Source organism: Mustela erminea, chromosome 12 (assembly GCF_009829155.1).
Source record: "Mustela erminea isolate mMusErm1 chromosome 12, mMusErm1.Pri, whole genome shotgun sequence".
NCBI lineage: Eukaryota > Metazoa > Chordata > Mammalia > Carnivora > Mustelidae > Mustela > Mustela erminea.
In genome coordinates, this window is record NC_045625.1 from 17420917 (window position 1) to 17445280 (window position 24364).

Consider the following 24364-nt stretch of genomic DNA (forward strand, 5'->3'; position numbering starts at 1 on the left):
AAGAGAGACAAGAACTACTGCTGAAGCCAAGACCAGGGCTAGCCTGAATTTCCCTTTCAAGAGAAGTCAGGTTATACTTGATGGGTGAATGAGTTCACATGGACCATTTACCTAGTTTTATATGTGCAAATCCTTGGTTAATCCTTGGGTATGTTCACTCCTCTAAGGCTTCCAGGGTGGGAAGTGTTTTTTTCTTGGTAAGAGAAAATAGGATTTTCATAGGTAGTTGGCATTCCCTGTGGGTTGAACTGACAAGGGATCCAGACGGTCCTTGAATACATATCCAAAGCTTAGTCCTTTGTCCACAGTGGGTGGAGCAGCTGTGACATTCATTCATTCCTCAGTTGGATTCTGAAGACATGCTCAACACACTTTAATTCTAAGTCCATTTATATTTATTTAATTTTAAAAAGTCATTACTATAATCGTTCATTGGTGAGTCCCCAGTGGTATTGGCACTATGAATTTACAGTCATGTTCACATACCAGTGAATCTGCGGGGCTTTGACAGGCAGAGGAGTGGGTGTCTGGAACTTATTCTAGATTGTTCTTGCCTCTGCCTGAGCTTAGCGCCAATACTGGTTCCAGACGTGGCCTCCCCCCAGAGCTCTCGCTCCTGGCTTCCCCCCACTCCCCTGATTCTTTACCTGTTAGCTGAAGGGAGGGCAAGTGGAGGGAGCTGGTGTTTGGAGTATAGCCACAGACTACCTCACCTTTGTCCCAGGCATAGCCTCCTAATCATGCCTCAGACCAGGTTGTTTTGAAAGTAGAAATCAGGACTGGAGTCCTTAATACCATGATGGTCTCTCTGTGTTGGGCACTGAAATTAAATATTTATGTTGGCAGAGAGCACAAGCTGTCCGCCCAAGTTGGGAGATAAAAAGGTTGGGTTTTGGTGTTGGGGAATAGGTGGGCTGCACGTAGAACAGATCAGGGACCCACAGCAGCCCCTTATTAGTCATTCTCAAGTCTCACTTTGATGGATCCTTTCAGCCCCCACCTGGCTGGGGAAAACTTTGGACATCGGAATTCCGTCAGCCAGTTTGCACCAGTGCCCTCTTTTCACAGGCTGGGAAACTGAGCACGGAGCACAGTGGAACTTGCCCAGGGTCACACTGCTTACTCAGTGGCAGAACCCAAACCAGAGTCCAGATCCTTTGCAAGCTGTCATGGCAGGAAACCTGGGATCAGGAGAGCTGTGTGAGCTGGGATAGGCCACCTGACCTCTCTCTGAGCCTATCTGTAAGACAGGAAGGGTATCTAACCCCAGGATCAAATGGAATAATTTAAACAAACGATTTTATGTGAACTGCTGGCAAAACTTTAGCTCAGGGGTCCACAGCCTTCTCCCTAGAGGTCCAGATAGTAAATATTTTAGGCTCTCTGGGTCATAGGGTCTCTGTTGGAGCTCCTCAGCTGTGCCACTGTAGTGTGAAAGCATCCACAGCAAATACATTTTAAGAAAATAAGTGTGGCTGTGCTCCATTAAAACATTATTGACAGAAACATGCGGCCGGCCAGATTTGGCCATGGGCCGTGGTTTGCTGACCCTGGCTGGAGATGCTTGGAAGTTGTTAGAGTTACTGTTGATGACGTAATAAATGACCCTAAAACTGAGTGGCTTGAAACAAACTGTTTGATTACGCTCACGATTCTGTGGGTCAGGCACCAAGGCAGGGCACAGTGGACCTGGCTTTCTTTATTTCATGGAGTCTGAAGCATCAGCTGCGGGATGAGTGACCTGACTGCTTGGGCTGAAATTACCTGAAGGTTCCTTTACTTACCCAGCTGGGGCCTGGGTTTGGATGCCTGGAGTGCCTGCTGTAGCCTCTCCCTCCAGGTGGCTTGGCTTCCTCACTGTGCAGCGGCCTTGGCGCAGCTGGATGTCTTGCATGGGGGCTCAGGACTCTGAGCGAGTATATTTCAGTGAGCCAGATAGAAGTTGCATAACGTTTTATGATCCAGATGCAAAAGTTGCACAGCATCCTTCTGCTGGGCTCTCTTAGTCAAAACATTCCTGAAGCCATCAGCATTCAAGGTCAAGGGACATAAAACCCCCACAATCTCAATGAGAGCGATGCTGAAGAATCGGGGGAAGGGGGCCGCCTTTCAAAACCATTGTGGAAGAGATTGATAATGTGAAACACACATCAAATAGTGGTGAATGTTTCCTTAGCACTTACAGTGTGCCAGGCAGTCCTTCAGTCCTGCAGCGTCCCTCTGCAGGTGGTAATATTAGCATCCACACTTTATTTTTTTACTATCACCCACATTTTAAAGACAAGATACACTAAAGAACAGAGAGGTTAACTAATGCGCACAGGGTCAAAAAGAGTAGGTTACACAACCAATATTTGAACTTAAGGAGTTGGGCTCCCAATCCACTCCAGCCATGAAACACTCTGCTTTATTTCGATCCCAAAAATGAGAATGCTCTTTCTGTTGCTAGAGCAGAGCCGAATTAAGAACCTGAGGCTTTGGACTGCCCAGTGTCTAGCTAGTCTTCCTGCCAATAATTGCTTAGAAACATTATTGTACATCGATTCTGGGTCCAAATTGTTCTTTGCCTTTTGGGAAATCCAAGGGAAGATGTATGACACCCTATTTCATTCATAAGAAACCTAAACTCTGTGGGTGAGGGGAATGAATTCTTATTTAATTCTTACAACCCAATGCGATGGAACCATTGTCCCATTTTACAGATAAGGAAACCAAGACCTGTGGTTAAGTCACTACTTGCCCAGTAGCTGATAGAGTTGAGCTAGATTCAAAGACAGAGCAGTTCAATACGCTCTCCCATGCTCTTTGCCATAGACTGCAATGGAGAAAGTTCTGGAATGAACAATACCAGCTCTTTTCAGAGGAAAAAAAAAAAAAATCTGCAGTCCCTAACATGTCAGATATAGCCTGTCCTTAGAAGCGATACTGGCTTAGTTTCCTCACTGCAGAGATAGGAGACTGAGACCCAGAGAGGGCAGTTAGGTGCCCCTGGCCACCTAGCTGTTCAGATGCAGAGCTAGAGCTGCAACTCCATGTTTTCCCACCACGCTGGCTGCCACATCATGCTGGGAATGGCAGGGAGGGGACTGATGGTGGGTTGGGTGTCGGGCAGGGGGGTGGGGGTGGGGTTTAAATTAAGGGGAAGTTGTTTGCCAAAGCCGTGTGGGGGGAAGGAGCATTTTACAAGACCAGGGCCTCTGGCCTGGAAACATCTGTTTCCCTTCAAATCAGCGAGGAGACTTTTGCCTCCCCAGAATGCCTAAATCATGTGGCGGCTGGGGAAGAGCAGGCGTTGGCCTGGAGACTTCAAACGCATTCTCCCGTACTCTCGGGGACCTGGTCCTGATGTGGGCCTCTGGGGCTCTGTCCCTCTTCTTACCCCCTGTCAGATCCGTGAGAAGCTCTCACCGCCAATTAACTTCTCGGTTTCATTCTCTCACCCCTGCTGCGAGGGGGTCTGGGGGTCTTGGATGGGACCAACGACAGCTTCCTCTCCACCCACTCTCCTCTGATTTCCACTAAGACAACTTCTTCTGGATGTTTGGGGGTCCGGGGGGAGGGGGGTGATTAGAGCCTTGTGCAGTGTCATAAGAACAATACTATTGATAAAACCCATGACTATCTCTCATTGGGTATTAGCTCATGCCAAGCATCATAGCGAGCACTTTCCCACGTCTCTCCTTATTCCGATAACTACCTTATCCGTTGGGGTTTAATCCCATGCTTCCTATGTTACAGGTGAGTAAAAAGGCCTCACACAGTCAATAAATGGGAAGCCAGAATTTAAAACCAAATCGCCTAATTCTAGGTTCATGCTTTTAGCCTTTCTGTCATTCCATCTCTGATAATGACCTTTCAACCAAATCCCCTCTTGTTCATTGCACAGATGGGGAAGCGGATTCCCAGACAAGGGGACTACTACTTCATACTTGACTGAGTCATTCATTCAGTCTGTCACTCATTCTGGAAAGTATTTGCTGGGCATTGAATGATTTAGGTGCCCGAGCACCAGATGTAGGTGGGTGGATAGAGAGAGGCAGAGCCAGATTCTGGTTCTGAAGATACATACATATCACAGGGGCAAGAGAGAAGCGTACGAGCACTGACCCAGTCGTGCGGCATATGCAGTCACAGGGCACCGTGGGTGGAGAAAGGTTTACTGGAGGAGAGGAGGTTTGACTGGTCCTCCACAGATGAGGTGGGTAGGGAGGGTCAAGTGGAGAAGGGGAAAGACCAGCCAGGCAGAGGGTATAGCATGTGCAAAGGCCAAGAGGTAGAATCCATGTTCTGGGACCATTAGCAGTTGGCTATTTTTCTACTATGAAACAGAATAGGAAGCAAAGATTGGTAAACCAGGCTGGAGGTTTGGTTTTGCAAAACTGCAGTTTGAGGTTCGGTGATACAGTCTTATCAGGCGAGTGACGGTCAAGGAGCTGCATTGGGAGCCTGTAGTAAGGGCTGAGTCCTGAGGATGATGAGGGTTTTGAAGGGGTGGGGGGTGGGAGGTTGGGGGAACCAGGTGGTGGGTATTAGAGAGGGCACGAATTGCATGGAGCACTGGGTGTGGTGCAAAAACAATGAATACTCTTAGGCTGAAAAAAATAAATTAATTAAAAAAAAATAGAAAAATAGTTTGCAATAGTTTGCATTTGTGCAGTCAATCCCAAGGCACTTCCCTCCATGTTGAAACTGCAATTCACTCAAGCATATTGCTTTAGACATCCAGAATCTCACAGGCCACAGCCTGTGGACAACCTGGAAAACATGAACTCAGTTGTTTTTTCTCTTAACTGAAGTATAGTTAACACACTATATTACATTAGTTTTAGGTTTCTGACATAGTGATTAGACAACTTTCTGCTTGGTGCCCTGCTCACACAGATGTAGCTACCGTCTCTCACCATGCAAGTCTATCATCGAACCACTGACTATAGTCCCTGTACCTTTCACCCTCCTGACCTGTTTGTAACTGGAAGGCTGCACCAGCTGCTTCCCATCACCCATTTTGCTTATCCCCTTCTGCCCCACCCCTCTGGCAACCCCTGGTTTGTTCTGTGTACTTACTGGTGTTCCTGTTTGTTTGTTTGTTTGTTTGTTTGTTTCAGACACCTTGGCCAGGGTTCTTTCTCCTAGAATAAAGTCAGAGGAAGAAATAGCAAAGGTTTGAGCCTGGATCTTCAGTTTCCTAAAGATCCCATCCCTGGAGCCACCTCTTTTGTAATAAAAATATCTGATAGGTGCAGGGGGACCAAAACCAGCCAGTTGTACCGGAAGCAGGGCAGTGTAGAGAAGGAGCACTGGGGGAGGAGCTCAAAGAGCCAGTGTCTACTCTGAACTTATGAAGAATCTTTCCTCTCTGGGCCTCTATTTCTCTACCTGTAAATAAGGTTGTGGAATTTGGTGTGGGCTCAGGGGTTCTAGTTCAAATTATCAGTGCATCTTTGCTTCAGTGGGCAAAGAGAAGATGGAAGAACCAAGCAGGAGGTAGCTGGCACCCATCCATGAAATGAACACCAAACAACAAATTGAATCCCCTGAGGAACACTGAGGTCTGCCTGTGCCCTCTCTCAGTCTCTCTCTGTGTCCCCACTTCTCACTGTGCTCTATGGGTATGTCCCTGTGCCTGCTTCTCCGGCCCCCCTCACCCCCTACTTCTCCACATTAGGGGTCTCCACTTTCTTCCCCTCACAAAAAGCCCCTTCAAGCCCTGCCTGGTCCTCTAACAGCTTTCAGATGTGTCTCTGGAACAGTTCTACAATTACAGCTGAGACGGGCAGAAAGCGCTTGGCCTTGTGACTTTTGACCCAAGCCTGTGAGGTTGACATCTTCCTCTTTGTTCACCCTTCCACCCCCACCGGCAGGGTGGCCTGAGGCCTCCTCCAGCCCGAGGTCTCCCCTGACATGTTTGGGCCTCTAATAACACAAATAGAAGCTACCTTGGAGGGAGCAAAGATGGAGTCAGGCCTGTTCTGTTGTTGGATCATTGAGTCTTGGTCCCAGACTTGTAAGAGATGGATCATTTCATCTTATTTACAGAGACTGAGTCCCAGAGAATACTCAGACAACAGTTGGGGAAAGCAAGGATTCTACCTAGATTTTATAACTTGAAAGTCTAAGGCTGCTTCTTCCCCAGCATGCTGTTATTCATGCTGCTTGGCTAAGCAGAGAGGTGACCCTACACCCTCTTGGTGGAGGAAATGTATTACAGAAGTACCATGAAAACAGAAGTGGCCAATGGGAAGGTAGTGTTTAAAAAAATTTTCCAGCTCCTCATGTTTTGAGGCTAACTCACATATTCCATTCGCTACATCCTGCCATGTTTCCGTCAGTCGAAATGCATCTCCTCTTCTCCAAGAAAGCATTTTTAAAATGTGTACTCTTGTATAAATAAGTGCTGTTTACATGGTCTTTATAAAGTCTGCAGCTTCTAAGCCACTTCTCATGTATCAGTCTTTGTAATCTTTGAGACAGTCATGCATTCCATCTGCAAGTATCCCCATTTTGTGGAGGGAGAAATGATTAAGAAATGAGATATGATACTTAGGTTCATTCATTGACTCAAATATTTACGAAGCGCCTACTGTCTGTACCCAGTACTGGTAAATGCTGGGAGATCTTTGCACTCAAGCTGTGAAGTATAGGTCCTCTGGGATCTGCAGGCTAGGGTTTGGATCTTGCCTCTGCTGTGTTCTAGATGGGTTGTGGGGGTAGGCATACCCAATACTGTCCTTACCTTCCTACTCTGCCTCTTGCTTTTTCTCCCATCCTGGAGTTTCTTTGTGATCTTATGTCTAACACTTCTGCAAGGCTTTTTGATCATAACTCTCCCTGTGTAGCACTTAGAGATGCCTGATGCAGAGAGATGAAGCAAGCACAGAGAAGTGAAGTGACTGAGGTCACAGAGCAAGGGAGTAGAATAGAATATGAACCCAAGCCTTTCCACCTCTAAGACCAGACTCCTTCCTCTGTCACCCCTGCTTCTCTTGACCATAACAGTACTGGATGGAGTAAGCACTGGAACTGAGTTCCACTCCTAGTGCTGAGATACAAGAGAAGGAGAGAGAGAATACTTCCATCACAGTGCTATTGCTCTTATACCAAAGGCAGAAGCCAAAATCCCCACAAAGCAGATGGATGGCTGAGCTTCCTTCTGAAGATAGGGCCAACATACCCCACGTTTAGGCCTCTTAAGACATATATTTTACGTATAAACCCACATTTCCTTACCCTTGCCAGCATTCCAAGCCAGCTAATGAAAGACAAAAGGTAGAATTAGATTTGACATTGTGGTTAAAGACATAATCTTTGGATTCAGGCAGACCTAAGTTCTATTCCCCCGTTGCTACTTACTTAATATATAATAATAGGTCAATGAGTTGACCGCTTTGGGATGAGTGTCCTCATTGGAGAATGCATTTGTAGTACCCAGCTCATATAAAATATGAATAAAATAACTGCTGGCACACACTTAATGCTCAGGAAGTGTTTGTCAAGTGGATGAGTGGAAGAACATATAAATCAGTATGTTCAGCCAAGCCAGATAGCATTGGGGTTCACTTGTGAAGTCCAGGACTCAGACTGCTCTGTCCCCAAGTAACTGCAAGACTGGTGGAAAGATACAAAATCAGAGTCTAAGTTTCCTTATTGGTGAAGTGCAGCTGATCAAAATCCCTGCCTTCCAGGCTTGCGTACTGGTAAAGTAAGAGAGTAAATGCAAAGTGCCCAGCAGCCAGTTGGTGCCCAATAAATGCTTTACTGTTGCCATTGGTTTTTTTTTTTTTTTCCCCCAAATCTTCTCTCTCGCAGCCTAAACATCCCTGACTTCCTTTAGCACCTACTCCTGTACTATGCTTTTGTGTTCCACCTTACAAGTTCCAGGACCTTCGCTGAAGTCACAACCCAGTGCCCTGTTTTCTTGCTGTGTGGCAGGTTCACTTTGTATGCTGTGGATACACGGGGGAGGCACTCGGAGCTCAGCACAGTGACCCTGAGGACGGCCTGTCCGCTGGTGGATGACAACAAGGCAGAAGGTAAGTGCCCTGTTTCCTCCCTTCCTAGGTCACTCCCCTATTTCCTTTAAGTTCTGTACCCAGAAGTCACCAACCACTACCCCTTTCCTGCCTCATAAACCTATGCGCACTGAGAGGAGAAAGTGAAGGGACTAAGGGGACAGGAGGAACCCGGAGCTAACTTAATAAAAGCCATGAACGAAATTGAGATGGGCCAGCGGTACCTTAGCCAGTGGAAAGACTTGTTCCTCTTTCATAGCATCTGTCTATGCTCGGACATAGAGGAAAGGAATAGTAGAGGGTCAGAGCCCCATGACTATATCCTGCCCTGTAGCCTAGACTTCTCAGAGACCAATCACTTTTTTTTTTCCACTTCAGTCTATGCTAGAGCTGGCATATCAGTGACAGGAGGAGACCACTCCACCACTAAGCCCATGGCAGATATCATTAGCTCATCATATCATTCATCCCCATCTAGCCCCGGGGTGGCCTCAGAATCCTCAGCACAGAGCTACAGTCAGTGACTATCAGAGTTAGTGTGCAAGATTAAACGTTCCTGATGCTCCTGGCCCATGAAGTTGTAAACATCAGGCAAAGTATCTGGAAAAAAAAAAAAATAGAACCAATAAATCAGATCTACCATGTACTTAGTTCTTAGCCAACATGTAGCTATAGTTTCTACATCAGGACTGGAAAAAATGTGGTGATAGATCATGAGTCCTAATGGTTCACTTCAAGTTGAGCAAGTATTTTCTAAGAGCACTGGTATACGAGCAATGCAGAAGAGACATGCTCTTTACCTTTCGGAAATTCACATTCTAGTCTCTCTAGAGAGACTGACATTTCTATGAATGGCTCAGTAATAAGCCCCAAAATACATACTTTGCCTGCTATCAGACAAGAGGAGACAGTCCTCTTATTGTGGAACTGTCATGTCTCAAAGGTGAGAGAGTTTGAGATGGTTTCCTGGTCATTTCTCCTCCTACTCCTCCTCCTTCTCCTCCTCCTCCTTATTATCATCATCATATTAAAAAAACAAAAAACAAAACAAAACAAAACAAAACCATGTGCATGTGGTTTAAAAAAAGAAAAACCAAATGCTCCTCCCATCCTAAACCCAAGTCCCCCAGATTCTTCTGGAGGCAATCACTGTTAGCAATGACTTGGGGGTGTACCTAAATCTGGATTAGAGTCTTTCCAGATGAAAGGATGGGCCTTCCATTCAAGGGAGCAACCCATGATGACTTCAAGTTGTATCGATTACTAGAAATAATTGAAGGACTAGAAATTGCCATGAATTACCATGGTTTTCTTTGATAGATTTTTGAATGCAGACCTGAACAGAGAGCTGTGTTGGAAGTATTCTGGAGGAGAGACAGAAGTAGGCTCTTGAGATGAGCCCAAGACTGTTGATTTAAGCCTCTGTACTTCTTTGTGATTTTATGTTAAATCATAGTTACCAAATATAGATTAATAAAGATGCCTGCAAATTATGAACACTAGCTTTGTGTCAGGCCCTGTGTTGAGTGCTTTACAGTCACTGTTTAATTTCGTCCTCCCAAGTGTGTCTCCAGAATAGACATCATTATTTTCAGCTGATGGTTAGGAAAACTGAACCCAACTAGTCAATTGATGTTCAGGATGCAATTTAGGTCTGTCTGCCCTTGGATACCACACATGACGTCCAGCATGAATGTGCCTTTCCTCTTGCAAGGCATGTTTCTATCCTCACTTTTTCCTGCTGTCCAGTGATCTGTGCCTGCACTTCTCCCCCTCAGAAATAGCAGACAAGATCTACAATCTGTACAATGGGTACACAAGTGGAAAGGAGCAGCAGACTGCCTACAACACGCTGATGGAAGTCTCAGCCTCAATGCTGTTCCGAGTCCAACACCACTACAACTCTCACTACGAGAAGTTCGGCGACTTTGTCTGGAGGAGTGAGGATGAGCTGGGGCCCAGGTATGAATGAGTGTGTGAGTGTGAGTGGAGTCGTGGATTCTTCTTGCTTATATCTAATTTTACTGGACACTTTTTTCCGTAGACTGGGAATGGGCTTTGTCAAATTAATAAGTGTGTCATACACTTAATCATGTCAGGGTTAGAGATGGGAAATGGGCAGGGAGAATGACAGGATCTTGGAATTTTAGCTCTTGGCCTCCTGGAATGTCAGAGAAGAGAGAATAAGCGCTCTTTCCCTCCATCACTTCCCTCACCCACTTTCCATCTTCAGTGTTAGAGACAGGAATTTTGGACTCCTGGAGATGTGTCCTAACCAGAATCATGGAAGTGTATAGTGGCAGGGTCATGGCCCCAAATCTAGGGCTATTCCCATTCTTCCATAAAAAATCTGAGGTTTTCTAAGGACACCTGAGTGGCTCAGTTTATTAAAGGTCTGACTCTTGATTTTGGTTCAGGTCATAACCTTAGGGTCATGATATCAATCCCTGCATCAGGCTCTGCACTGGGTATGTAGTCTGCTTAAGATTCCCTTTCTCCCTCTGCCTCACCCCCTGACTCACTCGCTTTCCATTCTCTCTCCCTCTCTCTCCAAAAGAAAAGCAAAAAAGAAAGAAAGAAAGAAAGAAAGAAAGAAAGAAAGAAAGAAATCTGAGGTTTTTTAGAGTTAAGTCCATTAGGGCCCCTGACTAAATACATTCCTAAATTCAGTGTGTATTAAGACATGGTTTTTGTCACCAGCAATGACTGTGCCAACCACTGTGCAGGGCTCCATGAATTCAGATGTAACTAAGACACAATCACTATCTTCTAAAGCTCCGTAAAGTAGTATATGAGATGGTGACTCTGTTTCATGCCTTGCACGGAACAACATTCATTCATTCATTCTTTCTTTCTTTCTATCTCTCATCACTTACTTAGTAGTCCCTCTTACCAGTTAGTCGCTAACCATGCAGTAACAAAAAGGAGGAAGTTCAGTGTTAGAGGTAATTAAACAAGCAGTTGCAAAGAATAGTCATAACAACATCAACAACAACAACAGAATAGGGCCCTTTGGGGAGGCAGGGCATAGACACCTGGTCTAGGTAACCCAGTGAAGCCTTCCCAAGGGCTGAGACTGAGGAGGATAGAGTGAACAGAGGTCAGACAAGAGGAAGGACGGGAGAACCGGAGGGTTTGGGGCAGAGTGATCAGGGGAATGCACAGAGGAGATAATGTTATACTAGGGCAGGGTTTTCCTCAAATTTTCATCATTTGCTTGCCACTTTTACGATTTTTGACATATCACCATACCCTACACACTTTTTGTTCTGGCGTTTCTCAGATTCACTTCTCACTGAAAATCTATTTGAAAACACTGCATTATTTTATAAAGGGAAAATAAGCACCATCTACCTTTAATAGAAAACTAAATGTAAACATTTGATACAATGGAAGGGGAAGAACAAACAAAACCAGAAAACAATGCTCTTCAATCCTGGTAGAGGCCTGAGGCTCTGAGAGGGCTCCCTGCTCCGCGGGGAGCCTGCTTCTCCCTCTCCCTCTGCCTGCTGCTCCCCCTGCTTGTGCTTTCCCCCTCGCTCTCTTTCTCTGTTAAATAAATAAATAAAATCTTTAAAAATAAATAAAAAGGAGATTAGCACGTGTTAGAGAAGTACTGAAGACGCAGTCTCAAAGGGACACTATTTTTTAAAGTAATCTGGAGGAAGGGAAGGGCGTGAAAAAGAGAATCTGACTGCCTTTCCCAGGGTGATTCATTGTTATTTAATGCCGGGTCTGTGATCATCTGGAGTACCACCTAAAATCCTTCCTCCTGCCCCTGGGGAACTCCTTCCACACTTTGGTAAACATTGTGTAGAGGAACTGAAAGAATTTCCCTGTAGTTGGAGCAAAGTGTGTGACAGCAGGAGTGGTAAGAGATAAGAAGAGAAGAGGTCAACAGGGGCCAATCTTGAATGCCCTGTAAGTAGGGTTAAAGAGTTTGGATTATCTCCCTAGAGTAATGGGAAGCTTTTCAAGTGTTTTTCAGAATAGGGTGATGTTGGCAGATCTTCAGGGGGAGAAAGATCCCTCTGACCTCAGTTGGAAGCTTAAGACTCTGGGTTGATCGAGAGGAGTCAAGACAGGAGGGAGGTGGAGAGGTCCTTGAGGCTGCTCTTTTAATAATCCAGGGGAGATAGGGTGGCAGTTCTGGAGCAGGGTGGTACTGATAGCATTGTAGAGAATTGCCAGACTTCCTGAAATACTTAGTTGGAGGCACTCTGTGCTTTGAAAGGCTTTAAAGTTACACCATAAACTGGGCAAGGTAGGGTACTCTCATTTTGTGGATGATAAGGAATTAGAGGCCTCAGGAGGTTAAATGAGCTGCACATAGCTGCACAGTGTGATATGGAAGCTGGTTCTGCCCTGATCTCTCACCCTGAGCCCTTAGAACACTTGCAATATCCCTCCGAGAATTTGAGGCCATCAGGGGAACAGAGGAGAGCTTGGTCAGAGATAAAAGGAATCTCTTCCTGGAACAGACCTTATCTGCCCATTGGGTCCTGGACTATAACTTTTTCTCTTTCACATGAAAGGAAGCTTCTTTAGATAAAAGCTAAAAGAGGGCAGACAGGCAGAAGCACAGAGTCCCAGATGAAAGCCCCAGATGACTGTGTGAGTCACTGGGGCTGCCATCTTGCCCATGGACCGGGAAAGGCATCCCCCTTTATTGGGTTTTCCCACAGGGCTCAGAGACTTTGGGTGGAAGCTAAACCAGAGCTCCACTCCTGACTTTGTCTTTACAGCCTTCTGGGTTCCTTTATGACCTTCCAGGACATAAATCTTCTGGAAAGCCTGCCTGGCCTCCCGCAGAGGCAGGAAAACCCGCTTGGTAATGGACTGTGATAACCCACTTAATCTCCAGCCAACCCGTCACCAGTCACTGTCCACCAGCTCCAACTGGTGTCACCCAGTTTCCTCCCTCCTCAGTCTTGCTAGTCTCTGGAGGGATATGATATTCCTCTAACATCTGTTGTCAGCAGGAATCAAGATAGCTGCATCCTAATCTATCCTGACACTGCTAATGAACTTACCTGTGTAACCCTGGGCTCTGACTCTCTCTGGTCCTCAGTCTCCTCATCTATAAAATGAACAGGATGAACTAGGGCAGTGGTACTTTAGCTTTTTAGCAGTGGATTTCTTTTTTTCCTAAATAGGCCTTAAGTAGAACGGCAGGTCTTAACTAGAATGCTACTTTCTCAGAGAATCCTCTAAAAGTTCTACCTGTTCTCTCAATCACACCATCATATTTTAATTTAATGCATTGTACCTACTAGTTTCAATATCTCATGTGTCTTAGATATTTACTGTTGTGTTATCTCTCTTCTGCGCTATAATATCAGCTTATGTGTACTTAGTGATTCTTTAGGTCCTAGTCACTCTTGTAAGTGGGTGCTGAATACTTGTTAAATAACTGGATAATGGGATGAGTGGATGTGTGGCTCAGATGTGCACAGTTGTTCTGGAAGAAGCTAGAGAGGATGGCCTGGGACCTCACCTGCTGGGTCTCCATTTCAAATCCCCTTTCCCCCATTCCCAAGGGACTCTTGGGTCTCTCTGAGCTCATAAAGGTCTGTGGGTGACAGAGACAACTGAATTCCATGAACTAATTCTTTCCAGCTCAAAGATAATAATCAAAAAATACATTGTCCTTTCAAATATTAAGAGACCCCAGGAGACCACATTTCATTAATTTATTTATTCATTGGTTCATTTAATATTCTTACTGTGGGCCAGGCTCTGCGCTATGGGCTGGAAATGTATGCATGAAGAAGACAGATCCTGCCTTTACAAGGGGCAGCACCTAGTGAGAGAAAGTCTATGGGCAGTTACAGTGAAACATGTTATAAGAAGCATACTATAAAAATGGGGGGTGGGAAGTTTGTTTTCCGGCAGTGCTTCTCCAATTTGAATGTGTATGAGAACCCCCTGAGAGTCTTGCTAAAATTTAAGTTGTCTTAGTGGCTTAGGATGGGCTGCATTTCTTATAAGCTCTCAGGTGATGTCCATGTTGCTGGTCCCAAAAGCACAGTTTGAGGGACAAGGTTCTAGATGGGATTAGCAGGCACAGCTAATCCAGACCTGGACCTCAAAGGAGGATCCGTGGAGAAGAGAGCGAAGTCTTGGCCTAGCATCAGAGGATGAATGGGAGTCCTCCAGGCAGAAGGAGGAGGGTGTTCTCATCCAGAGGAACAACCAGTGCAAGGATGAGTGTTGGAGTGGGTAGCTAAGAGGATACACTTGAGTCAGGAAGTACAAATCTCATTGGGACAGAGTTCAAGGTGAGAGGGGAAAACAAAACAAAACCAAAAAACCAAGGTTGGGACTTCAACAGAGGGCAGAGCATGATGGCTCTTGTGAGCTCTGTCCAGGAGTTTGTTGTTTCTCCCAAAACCCAGAGGAGCCATTGGAGTAAATGTGCCATGACTCTGAAGGGTTCCCAAGTGGGCATGGCGTCAGATGGTAAAGGAGAAAGAGTGAGACACTGTCCTTGGGTTCCTGGCCTAGGTTTGCCATCCACTTGCCATGACCTTGGACAAATTCCATTGCCATTCTGGTCCCCATCTGTAGCATAAAAGGGCTGGACTCCAAAGTCCCTTCCAGCTGGGGAGCCAGGGAACCAAAAAGCCCTGAAGTTCATAAAGACCAGAAAACAGCCACACCCTGACTGTCCTTTCTCCTTCATAGTGTCCTGATTCCCAAGGATCTAGGGTGGGCAGGGTGTTAAGAGCTCTTCCCAGGAGGACTCATACTGTGGGATGAACTCTATTAGGATTCTCTTTTCCTCTAATCACCAAACCCCAAAATGTTCTGTACTTCTCCCTGTATCTGTAGTCACATACCCCCATAAAATTTAGTGACAAAAGGGCATCTTTTACGTCTGCCTCATGAGTCTATCAGGCCACTGTCCTCCAGAGCCTAGTTTCCGTGACAGCCACAGGTGCCGCAAACAGCTGCTCAGAGAAGACCTGCTGCTACCCAGCTGTCCCAGCCATATGCTTCCTATTAGGAGACCTGAGAAGCTGATCTCATAGGTGGCTAAGGACCAGAATTTGCTTCAGTCAGTACACCCTTGATTACTCTTGGGCTTCTCCATCCTCTCAGCTTCATTTGGCTGAAATGATCAAGTAGGAAGAAGAGAGGGAGCACTGAAGAGATTTTGTTTTGGTGAATTCATCTCTCTGGACTGGTGATAGTATATGTACTATCTCAGCCTCTCTTGCTTCCATGGCAGACATTACTAATAGATCACAGAAATCATCCCAGGCTTGGTTTAGCCTGGGATTTTTCTCACCACAGCAAGGCAAAAAGCCTTTCCTATGCTTCTCAAGTGTGAACTGTATCCATATCCTGTGCTGTATCCAGAATGAAAGTAAGCAAATTTGATGTCCCTGTATATTCTTGCAGTTCAAGATTATATATTAGCTCTTTCCTTAACTATCATGCCAAAAACCTTAATCCTTTTGGAGTTTCCAGGATATTAAGAACAAAAGCAAACTTAGGCTTCTAGGGCCATATTCCTATGGACCTCAGATGCACTTTTAATTTTCTGCATATTTTGACATTCTTGAAATCAGGATGGACAGTGCAAATGGATGTGTGCATTAGTGCTACATGCTTCTTAAAAGGCTATTATTAATCAGTGGCATTCTTATAACTTAAGATGTCTTAGGGTGAATAAGTACAAAAACAAAACACAGTATGACTTTGCAGAAGTGTTCCATGGATCAGTGTTCCCACTGATAGTATAACAAGGTTGGCTCTTATCTCGAAGTCTGTATCAGTTCTGCACTGAAATCACTGGGTTAGCTGAGACTCTGTCATACTTACCATCAGTTAAGGAATGAATTCTTGGGAAGGTATTATGTTTTCTTGTGAGAGAATAAGGAGAAGAAAAATGTAAATATTTTCACTGTTTATCTTACAAATTACATGTCAAACCCGGTGTTGAAGATAAATATCCAGGTGGCGTATTTGACTTGCTGGGTTTCTGTTCTGTGGGAATGGTCCACGGCTAGACTTGATGTGGATTTATTCTGAAAATAATCCCAGGAAACTACTGGGAAGCCATAAAACCATGGTTTCATTGCACAAATTCATCACACCAACTATAAAATATATGTGTAAAAATTCACATTTTTAAAAATTTTAAAGATTTTATTTTTATTTATTTGACAGAGAGAGGAAGATCACAAGTCTGGAGAGAAGCAGGAGGGGTGGGGGGGGGGGAAGCAGACCCCCTGCTGAGCAGAGAGCCTGATGTGGGACTCCATCCCAGGACTCTGGGATCATGACCTGAGCGAAGGCAAAGGCTTAACCCACTGAACCACCCAGGCACCCAAATTCACGTTTTTAAAAATGGAATTACTTGATTGTATTTTGTTCTATAAGTAATTCTTACTCTATAACATCTACATGATGTGGATGTATATAAAATGGAAAGGAAAATTTTGCACCTCTGAATCCATAATCCCAACCCAGAGATAAAATCATTATCAGGTTGCTTTCCAAATATAAATACAGGTATGACATGGATATACACATGAATGGGGACTCAATATAAGCTTAAGAATACATGTGCATCTATAGACACAGCCCTGTTTCCACCAACTCTGCTATTTTCAGTAAATATATACACTATATTCTGTTATCTACCTGTTTACACTTAACAAGTCTTTTCTCGTGGATGCATATGTAGATATGTTATCTGGGAGGGCCCTTTATCCATACAATTATATGAATGTATCATATGTTAATTGAGTCTTTTATCCAATTAGGTTTCTTCCAAATGCTGTGCTCTTATAAAGAAATTAATACAAATGTTTTGCCCACTTGCCAGATTATTTCCCTAGGTCCACATTGATGCTCTTATGCCATTTCATTCCCTTTATCAATTCCTGCTAGAGAATTTCTGGATTTGGAATGCTAGGGACTGAGATTTCCTTGGTTCAAGTTAATTTACCCCTATTAGTTCCTTCTTCTTGCACAATCAGGAGCTGGACAACAGGGGTACTCTACTATCTTAGAAGCAGGTGGGAGGTATTACGGGCACCTCTTATGGGCCCAGTCATTTATAGGTCATTTCATCTCCCGAACCACCTATTTTGAAGATAAAACAACAGAGAATCAGTGGAATTGAGTAAATTGTTGAAGATTAAACAGCTAGTAACTATCAGAGGCCAAATTCAAAATAACCTCAAAAATGCCAAAATCCAAACCAATATCCTGTCCATTGTAACACATTGCATCCCAAGATTTATACACGATGAAGGCAGTATATAATATATATCACAACAGAGAAATAAAAGGCTTTAGCAGCAAAGGGGAAAGATGACTTATGATACCTGGGGAGATCTGGAAGACTTCCTGAAGATGACATTTCAGCATGACTTTGAAGCATGAGTAGAACTTCTCACATCAGGAACTCCATGCCTTGGCAGTTGTGTCACACCAGGTTCTGTTGTGAAGTGCTCATCAGATGCCCGTCAGGTGGTATTTCTCTGAATGAAGACTCTAATTCCTTTTAGATTAAAAACAAAAACAACAAAAATCTTCTCCATTTTCTACATCCATTAGGCTCTGCCTTGGTCTAAATGTTGTATCTTCTAAAAGTCATAGGTCCAAAATCTAATGTGCAAGATAATAACATTAAAGGATGGGGCCTTTGGGAGGTGACTAGGTTATGAGGGTGGATCCCTTATGAATGGGATCAGTAGTCTTATAAAAGAGGGACCAGAGAGATCCTTTGCTGCTTCCACCATGTGAAGGCACAGCAAGAGAGTACCATCTCTGAACCAGGAAGCTCGCTCTCACAGCCACTGCACCACATCTTCCAGTGCCATGATCCTGGGCTTCCCAGACTTCAGAACTGGGAGAATGAAATCCATATTGTTCATAAGCTACCCAGTCTGTGGTATTTTGTTATAGAAACCCAAACAGACTAAGACTCCTTTCTAAAACATACTTGATTTGGCCATCCCCAGTGAAGGAATCCCATTGGAGATATGGAAGGATCCATTCTGTAGATAGAGGACTCTAGTTTTAATTTTTTCTAATTATGTTGAGTCAAAATTTGCCTTCTGTTAATTTTAAAGTGACATCATTGATAACACTGGGATGCCTTGCAACAGAGATCTAGATGCTATTCTCGCACTGTTAACCCTGGTCAAAACCTATGACCAGCCTGAGGCTCACTTCTACTACCTAAAGACTAGGACTGAAGTACGGACTCTAGGATTGTGGCGAGGATTATATTTAGTTTCAGCCCCTACCCCCCTCCCAGTCTTCATTTATTAGAGCAACATAACCATTTTCCTGAATATCCCCCCTTCAGTGGACACATTCCATTCCTGCTTTCCACACTTCCTCCTAAGACTTGCTTTTGAGACAACCTTCAGCAGCAGCATCTGGCTACAGTTTGCACATGTCCCTCTTACCAGAAGTGAGTGGGGTTCTCCAGATGTGGCCTGACCGGGACAATATGAATGAAGTCATTCTTTCTCTTAATCTGCCCTGTCTACTTCTGGAGGTTGTGTCCCATTTTTGTGCAACCACGTCATGCCCTCGACTCTCATTAAGCTTGAGGTCAGCTAACACAGAGACACTTAAGATCAACTCAAGGAGATAGGGAGGAGGGGGAGAGGCCAATAGGAATGTTTCCTTACTGCCTCTTTTTCCCCTCCTCCATTCCAAGGCCCCCTGGAAATTAGGTCTTTGTCCACTAACTGTGTCAACAGCTGATTGGGTAATGGTGCTGGGAATAGAATGGTCGGTCAAAGGTTCTACAGTTCCCGGAGAAGTGGCATCAGAACTCAGCCCCTGACTCCTCCATAAGCCATTCCTGTCTCAGTCTTGCCTGCTAATACAATCATAAATTAATGTGTGGCGGCTCCTTCACCTCTGGCTTCCTATGCCAGCGGTTCTGGGTCCTGTCTCCAATGAGGAAGATTTCATTTCCGGTATTTGAGAGAAGTGGTCACTCTGACCTATGATTCCCTCTACAGGGAAAGCTGGATTATGCCTGGCCTTTGATTTATGCATCTCCGTTGCCTACAAATTTATTACCCAGCACTCTTGCCTTTAGTCTCTCACTCCCTCCTCCTCCTCCCAGGCCTTTAAGCATCTCCAACCCTTCTCTCCTTGGCGTCACCTTCCGACTTCTCCTGTCTTTGTTGGCTAAATGCAAGCCAAGGTCGTAGATAGTGTGTGCGTTGGAAAAAGAACTGGGACAGTTAAGTGAACTGACACTGGTTTAGTGCCTGTTGTGTACAGACATCTGTGCTGGATGCCTAGGGCAGTCATTTTATTTCAGCCTAACAACAGCCCTACAAAACAAGCATCTCTAATCCCATTTTACAAATGGGCAAACAGAACTACAGAGAAGTGACTTCCTTAATGGGCTCTGAAGCCTATGTCCTTTCTACCACAGTATGCTACTTTGAATCTTGGTTAACATGTACTGAGCCAGTTAGCCAGGTTATCTCTCTCTCCCTCAGAACACCGCTCTTATTTCCATTTCATGGAGGCCGTAACTAAGAGCAGCATCGAAGAACTTGCTGATGATCTACACAGCTGTTGAGTTACAGAGTTCAGATCTGCATCTGTGACTTCCAATTCATTCTCTCTACGGTCAGGAGCTCTGGTTCTTGCTCTGTCCTTGTTACTAACTTAAAGTGTTCTCTTAACTATTTTCTCACTCCAAACTTCCATTTCCCCATCCATTCAGAAGGAGACTTGGTTCAGTTGAGTCCCAAGATTCTTCTTGAGGAAATGGCTGGGACTTTGGAGGCAAAGCATTTGGGAATGTTGGAAGAACTCCCCTTTCCCACCTCATTTTATATTCATAGTTTGTTTTTGTGATCACTCTCCATTGCCCCTAAAATATAATACTTCACCGTGACTTTGAAGAGCCCCAGTGGCCTGATATCTGCCAGACTGAGTAGTCTCTTACCCATTCTTTGTGCTAACCATTTCAAAGAACTGGGTGCTCATGCTTCCTCTCATCTAACTTTCCATGAGCACTTTCCTCTGCCTCCCCAACTACCTGAAAAACCTGTCTCATCAGTGAAGTCTTGGTGCAGATGTTACATCCCTTGGGAAGGTTTCTGAGCTCCCAAATTCATGATTAGGTGTTCAGTTTATATATTCCCAGAGTACACAGCATGTCCCCAACCCAGCACTCTGGCCCCAAGTTAGAGGCTGTTAGCATTTCTGTCTTTTGCCTGCCACTGACTTACAAATGTGCTCTGGGCTTACACCAGAACACAAATAAGGCTGATGATGGGGCCGGGGGCGGGGGGCGAGCGGGGAGGGCAGGTGTTGGTAGTGATACTTGCTAACCTCTGTCAAGGACTTAGGATGTGCCAAACATGTTTCTGAGAGTTTTGCATGTATTAACTTACATAATCCTCACTATAACTTTATGAGGTTGGTGAATGTTACTCCCTTTTTATAAATGAGGAAGCAGAAGGAGGACATTGCTTTCAAAAACACAGAGAGAAAAAGCAAAGCAGCGCCTTTAAGTACGACGATAGGAAACACTTAACACCTGGATGTGTGCCCGACCAGGTTTCTTGCTGTCATTCTGGCCCTTCCCCCAGTTTGATTCTCCTCAAGGCAGCTGGGAACATTTTTAAATAGTCCAGCTCTGAATCCATTATGTTGCTGCTTGAAACCCTTTGAGCAATCCCTGGTTTGCCCTCCAGGCCACTCTCGTAGATAACATTTATTGAAGGCTTGTTACAGATTCATCAATGCTGGCTTTTTTTTGTTTTTTAACAGGACTTTGTGGTAGATACAGCAATTCCTCCCATCTCATGGATAAGGAAACTGGGTCACACCTGCTTAAACAATTCCCTCAATATCACCGAGCTAGTAAGTGGCTGAGCCAGGATTTGAACCTGAGCAGTCAGGCTGTAGAGCCTGGGTGATGTACCGTTATTCTGTACAACCCACGCCCCAGTTCCTAAGCTCCAACGGCCTAGCCCCTGCCACTTCTCCAGTCCCCCACTGTGTGCCCACTTACACACAGTAGTCCCGGTATTCCTGCCATAAATCCTCAGAACTTCTTTTTTTTAAAAAAATATTTTATGTATTTATTTGACAGAGAGAGAGAGACAGCAAGAGAGGGAACATCAAAGGTCATGTTTGATGGGAGGGAGACGCAGGCTTCCCGCCAAGCAGAGAGCCCGATGTGGGGCTCCCTCCCAGGACCCTGGGATCATGACCTGAGCCAAAGGCAGACACCTAACAACTGAGCCACCTGAGTGCTCCAATCCTCAGAACTTCTATATAATCCCATATCTTTATGCCTTTACCTCTGCCTCCTGTTTTGCCTTTGTCATCTTTAACCCCTACTCATTTCTGAGACTCAGCACAAGCTGCCCTTCTACTAGGAAGCCTTCTTGGATATTCCCTTTCCTACCTTCCTCTATTCTCCCACCTCCCCAGCCCCCACACCTCCTCTTATCATTGCCCTAGCTACCTGTGCTGTCATTTTCCATCTGTCTGTCTTTCACACTGAAGAGGGAGCCCTACCATAAAATAAGTGCGCAGTAAATGAGCAGTCGATGATTTTATCTCCTGTTACTTTACAGCAGCCCCATTTTTCAAGAGAAGAAACGGGTTTAGAGACCTTAAGAAAATTTCCCAAGGACACAGAGCTATTAAGGAACAGAGCAAGGGCTCAAACCGGGAGGACAGAGAAATGAACTCCTCAAGCCTCTGGTTGGGAGGTGCTGCCGGCAGGGAGAGAGGACTGTGGGCAGAGTGGCAACTCGAGTGCGATTATGAAGCTATGAATTCTTGGCACCTCAGGAAATATTCCACCCAAGTGGTGAACTATACAAAGAGGACTTTTTGAAAGGTACCTCATAAATCGTGCCCACAAAACATACAAAACATACATAGAAGCCCGGCCCTTTTCCAGCCGTCATGCAGGTGCCTAACACAGTGTCCCATTTGTGGGGTCTGTTGTCGTAAAACCCCCTCCCTCCTGGGGTCTCAGAGGGGCATGGAGAGGACAGCAGGAGAGAGCTGCTCATTTAGCCCTTGGGTATCTTGAATATGCTGGAATGTAGAGAAAACTGGATTCCACATGGTGACTAGCACCTTGACGACGATGTCTACCGTGTGGTGTGACCCAGGAAAAGGATATCCCTTTCTCTCTCCGAGCCTCAGTTTTCACATCTTTAATAAGAGTAGGTCAGACTAGGTCACTGGTTCCCAGTTAGGGTGATTTTTCCCCCCAAGAGGACAATTCCACTGCTATGACTGGGACAAAGAAATGCTATTTGTATTTAATAGGCAGAGGCCCAGGGATGTTGCTGAACTTCCTACAAGACACTCCCCACAACATAGAACTATCTGGCCCAGATGTCAACAGTGCCATCATTGGGAAACCCAAGGGTCTCCGAGATCGTTGTTAGCTTTAATTTTCTGTGCAGCCATCAGATGACCTCAGGGGTCCTCTCTCTTACTGGTTAAAGGGATCTAGATAAGTTACTAATGATGATCACCACAGGACAGGGTGATTCTTGCTCAGACCAGTGTTCTGAATGACCTTAATCCCAAGGTACCATCATAACAATTCTTTATAATCACAGGTATCATTTATTGGGAGCTTACTCTGTGCCAGGCTTTGGGCATTTCTCATGCTAGACATTAACCACCACTTACGAAGCTGAGACCATCATCACTATTTTATAGATGAGAAAAATGCTCATAGAGAGGGACTTTGGGGACGTTCAGACCTAGATCCAAATGCTCAGCCCCAGTGGTCACCTTGCTGTTTGACCTTGGTCACACGATGTCATTTCTCTGAGCCGCGGGTTCCACGTCCATCTGTGTGAGTGGAAAGAACAGTATGTCCAGGGCTGTTATGGACAGCACATGAAATCTTTAAATGTAGGTAAAGCGTTTATTCTCTGTCTGGTGTGGCAGGTGTCGGTAAATTTTAGCTGGGATTGCTGTTGCTGTGTATCATTATTATAATGATTTCTTCTTGGTCAGAATCCCAAGGCTGGTGACCTTGTAAGTCCTGGGACTCTTCGTATTTTAGAAACGAAAATGCTGGGTCAAAGGTTATACGTCACTTTCAGTTTTTACACATTGCACAGTGGAAGAGGACAAATTTGGAGGTGATTTTTGAGTAGGTGTTTGAAATACCGCATTCAGGCCAGGAACGGATAGGAGATTGTTGGAGCCGGAAGTTCCCATTTCTCTGTTGACTTTTATTCCCCACTCAAAGGCTTAACCCTTGATCTGGGCTTCATTCTTCCTCACTGTCTCATCTTCCTTTTCAGGAAGGCCCACCTGATCTTGCGGCGACTGGACAGGGTGAGCAGCCACTGCTCCAGCCTCCTGAGAAGCGCTTACATCCAGAGCCGTGTGGACACCGTACCCTACCTTTTCTGCCGCAGCGAGGAGGTCCGGCCCGCGGGTATGGTGTGGTACAGCATCCTCAAGGACACCAAAATCACATGCGAGGAGAAGATGGTGTCCATGGCCCGAAACACCTATGGGGAGTCCAAGGGCCGGTGAGGGAGGGTGCCACCCTCCGTGAGCACAGAGACTCTCCGTGGGAGGGGGAGCAGTACTCTCGTGGATCCTGGGGCCTGGGGGGGCTAGGGGACAGCTGAGGATGGGCCTGGCCGATGAGCTTGCCAGCAAGGCCAAAGCAAACTCTTTCTCTTGTGGATAGCCGACAGAGAACTTTGTAACCACTGGAATTATCCGTTTTTCTCTTTTATTTTTTCTAAGATATTATTTGACTCTATCAAAGTCTCTCCTTTTTAAACTTTTTCTTATGGATGGCGGTCAGTCCCGAGGCAGGAGCTTTCAGGTGGAGACCAAGCGGCCTTTGCTCTTCTTCCTTCCTCCTGCCACACTCAGCTTCCTTCCTGCAATGGACCCTGGAGGAAACCTCTGGAGAGACAATCTGACCTCTTCAGCATCAGGAAGGAGGCCCCGAGAATCGGTGCAGTGAGGAAGCTTGGGTCTTTATGACTTTTTTTTTTTTCCCAGACGTTATTGAGTTTGCAGGATCCCTGCCTCTTCCTGCTACCTGTGGGTCTGCCCAGAGTCCCTGCAGGACTTTCCATGCATTAAAAATTCTTATTGTCTCTCTTTCTGCTTGGGGAGTGTTTCTTGCCACTGGCGGACCTCAGTTTATTCACGCAACAGGTATTTATTGATTACTTACTGTAGACCAGACATCGGACGTGCAGCTGAGGAGTGAGAAGCTCCCTGCTCTCAGGGAGCTTACAGTCCCATTGAAATTGTAGAGAAGCAGTTCAGCGACTTCAGGCTGTAGTAGGGGAAGAACGGGGGTTATTTACACTCATCGCTGGGCCATG

The 24364-nt window shown here is 45.3% G+C and overlaps 1 protein-coding gene across 3 annotated transcripts in view; it reads left to right on the plus strand.

Moving 5' to 3' along the window:
• Window positions 1-24130, plus strand: part of ASTN2 (astrotactin 2) — an 854980-nt gene extending 830850 nt beyond the window's left edge. For all 3 annotated transcript variants that reach the window (XM_032307618.1, XM_032307619.1, XM_032307620.1), the window contains 3 exons: window positions 7930-8030; window positions 9788-9971; window positions 23312-24130. In XM_032307618.1, coding sequence (XP_032163509.1) covers window positions 7930-8030; window positions 9788-9971; window positions 23312-23549 — 523 coding nt within the window. In that variant the 3' untranslated portion in view covers window positions 23550-24130. The remainder of the gene's footprint in view (window positions 1-7929; window positions 8031-9787; window positions 9972-23311) is intronic.
• The last annotated feature ends 234 nt before the right edge of the window (window positions 24131-24364 follow it).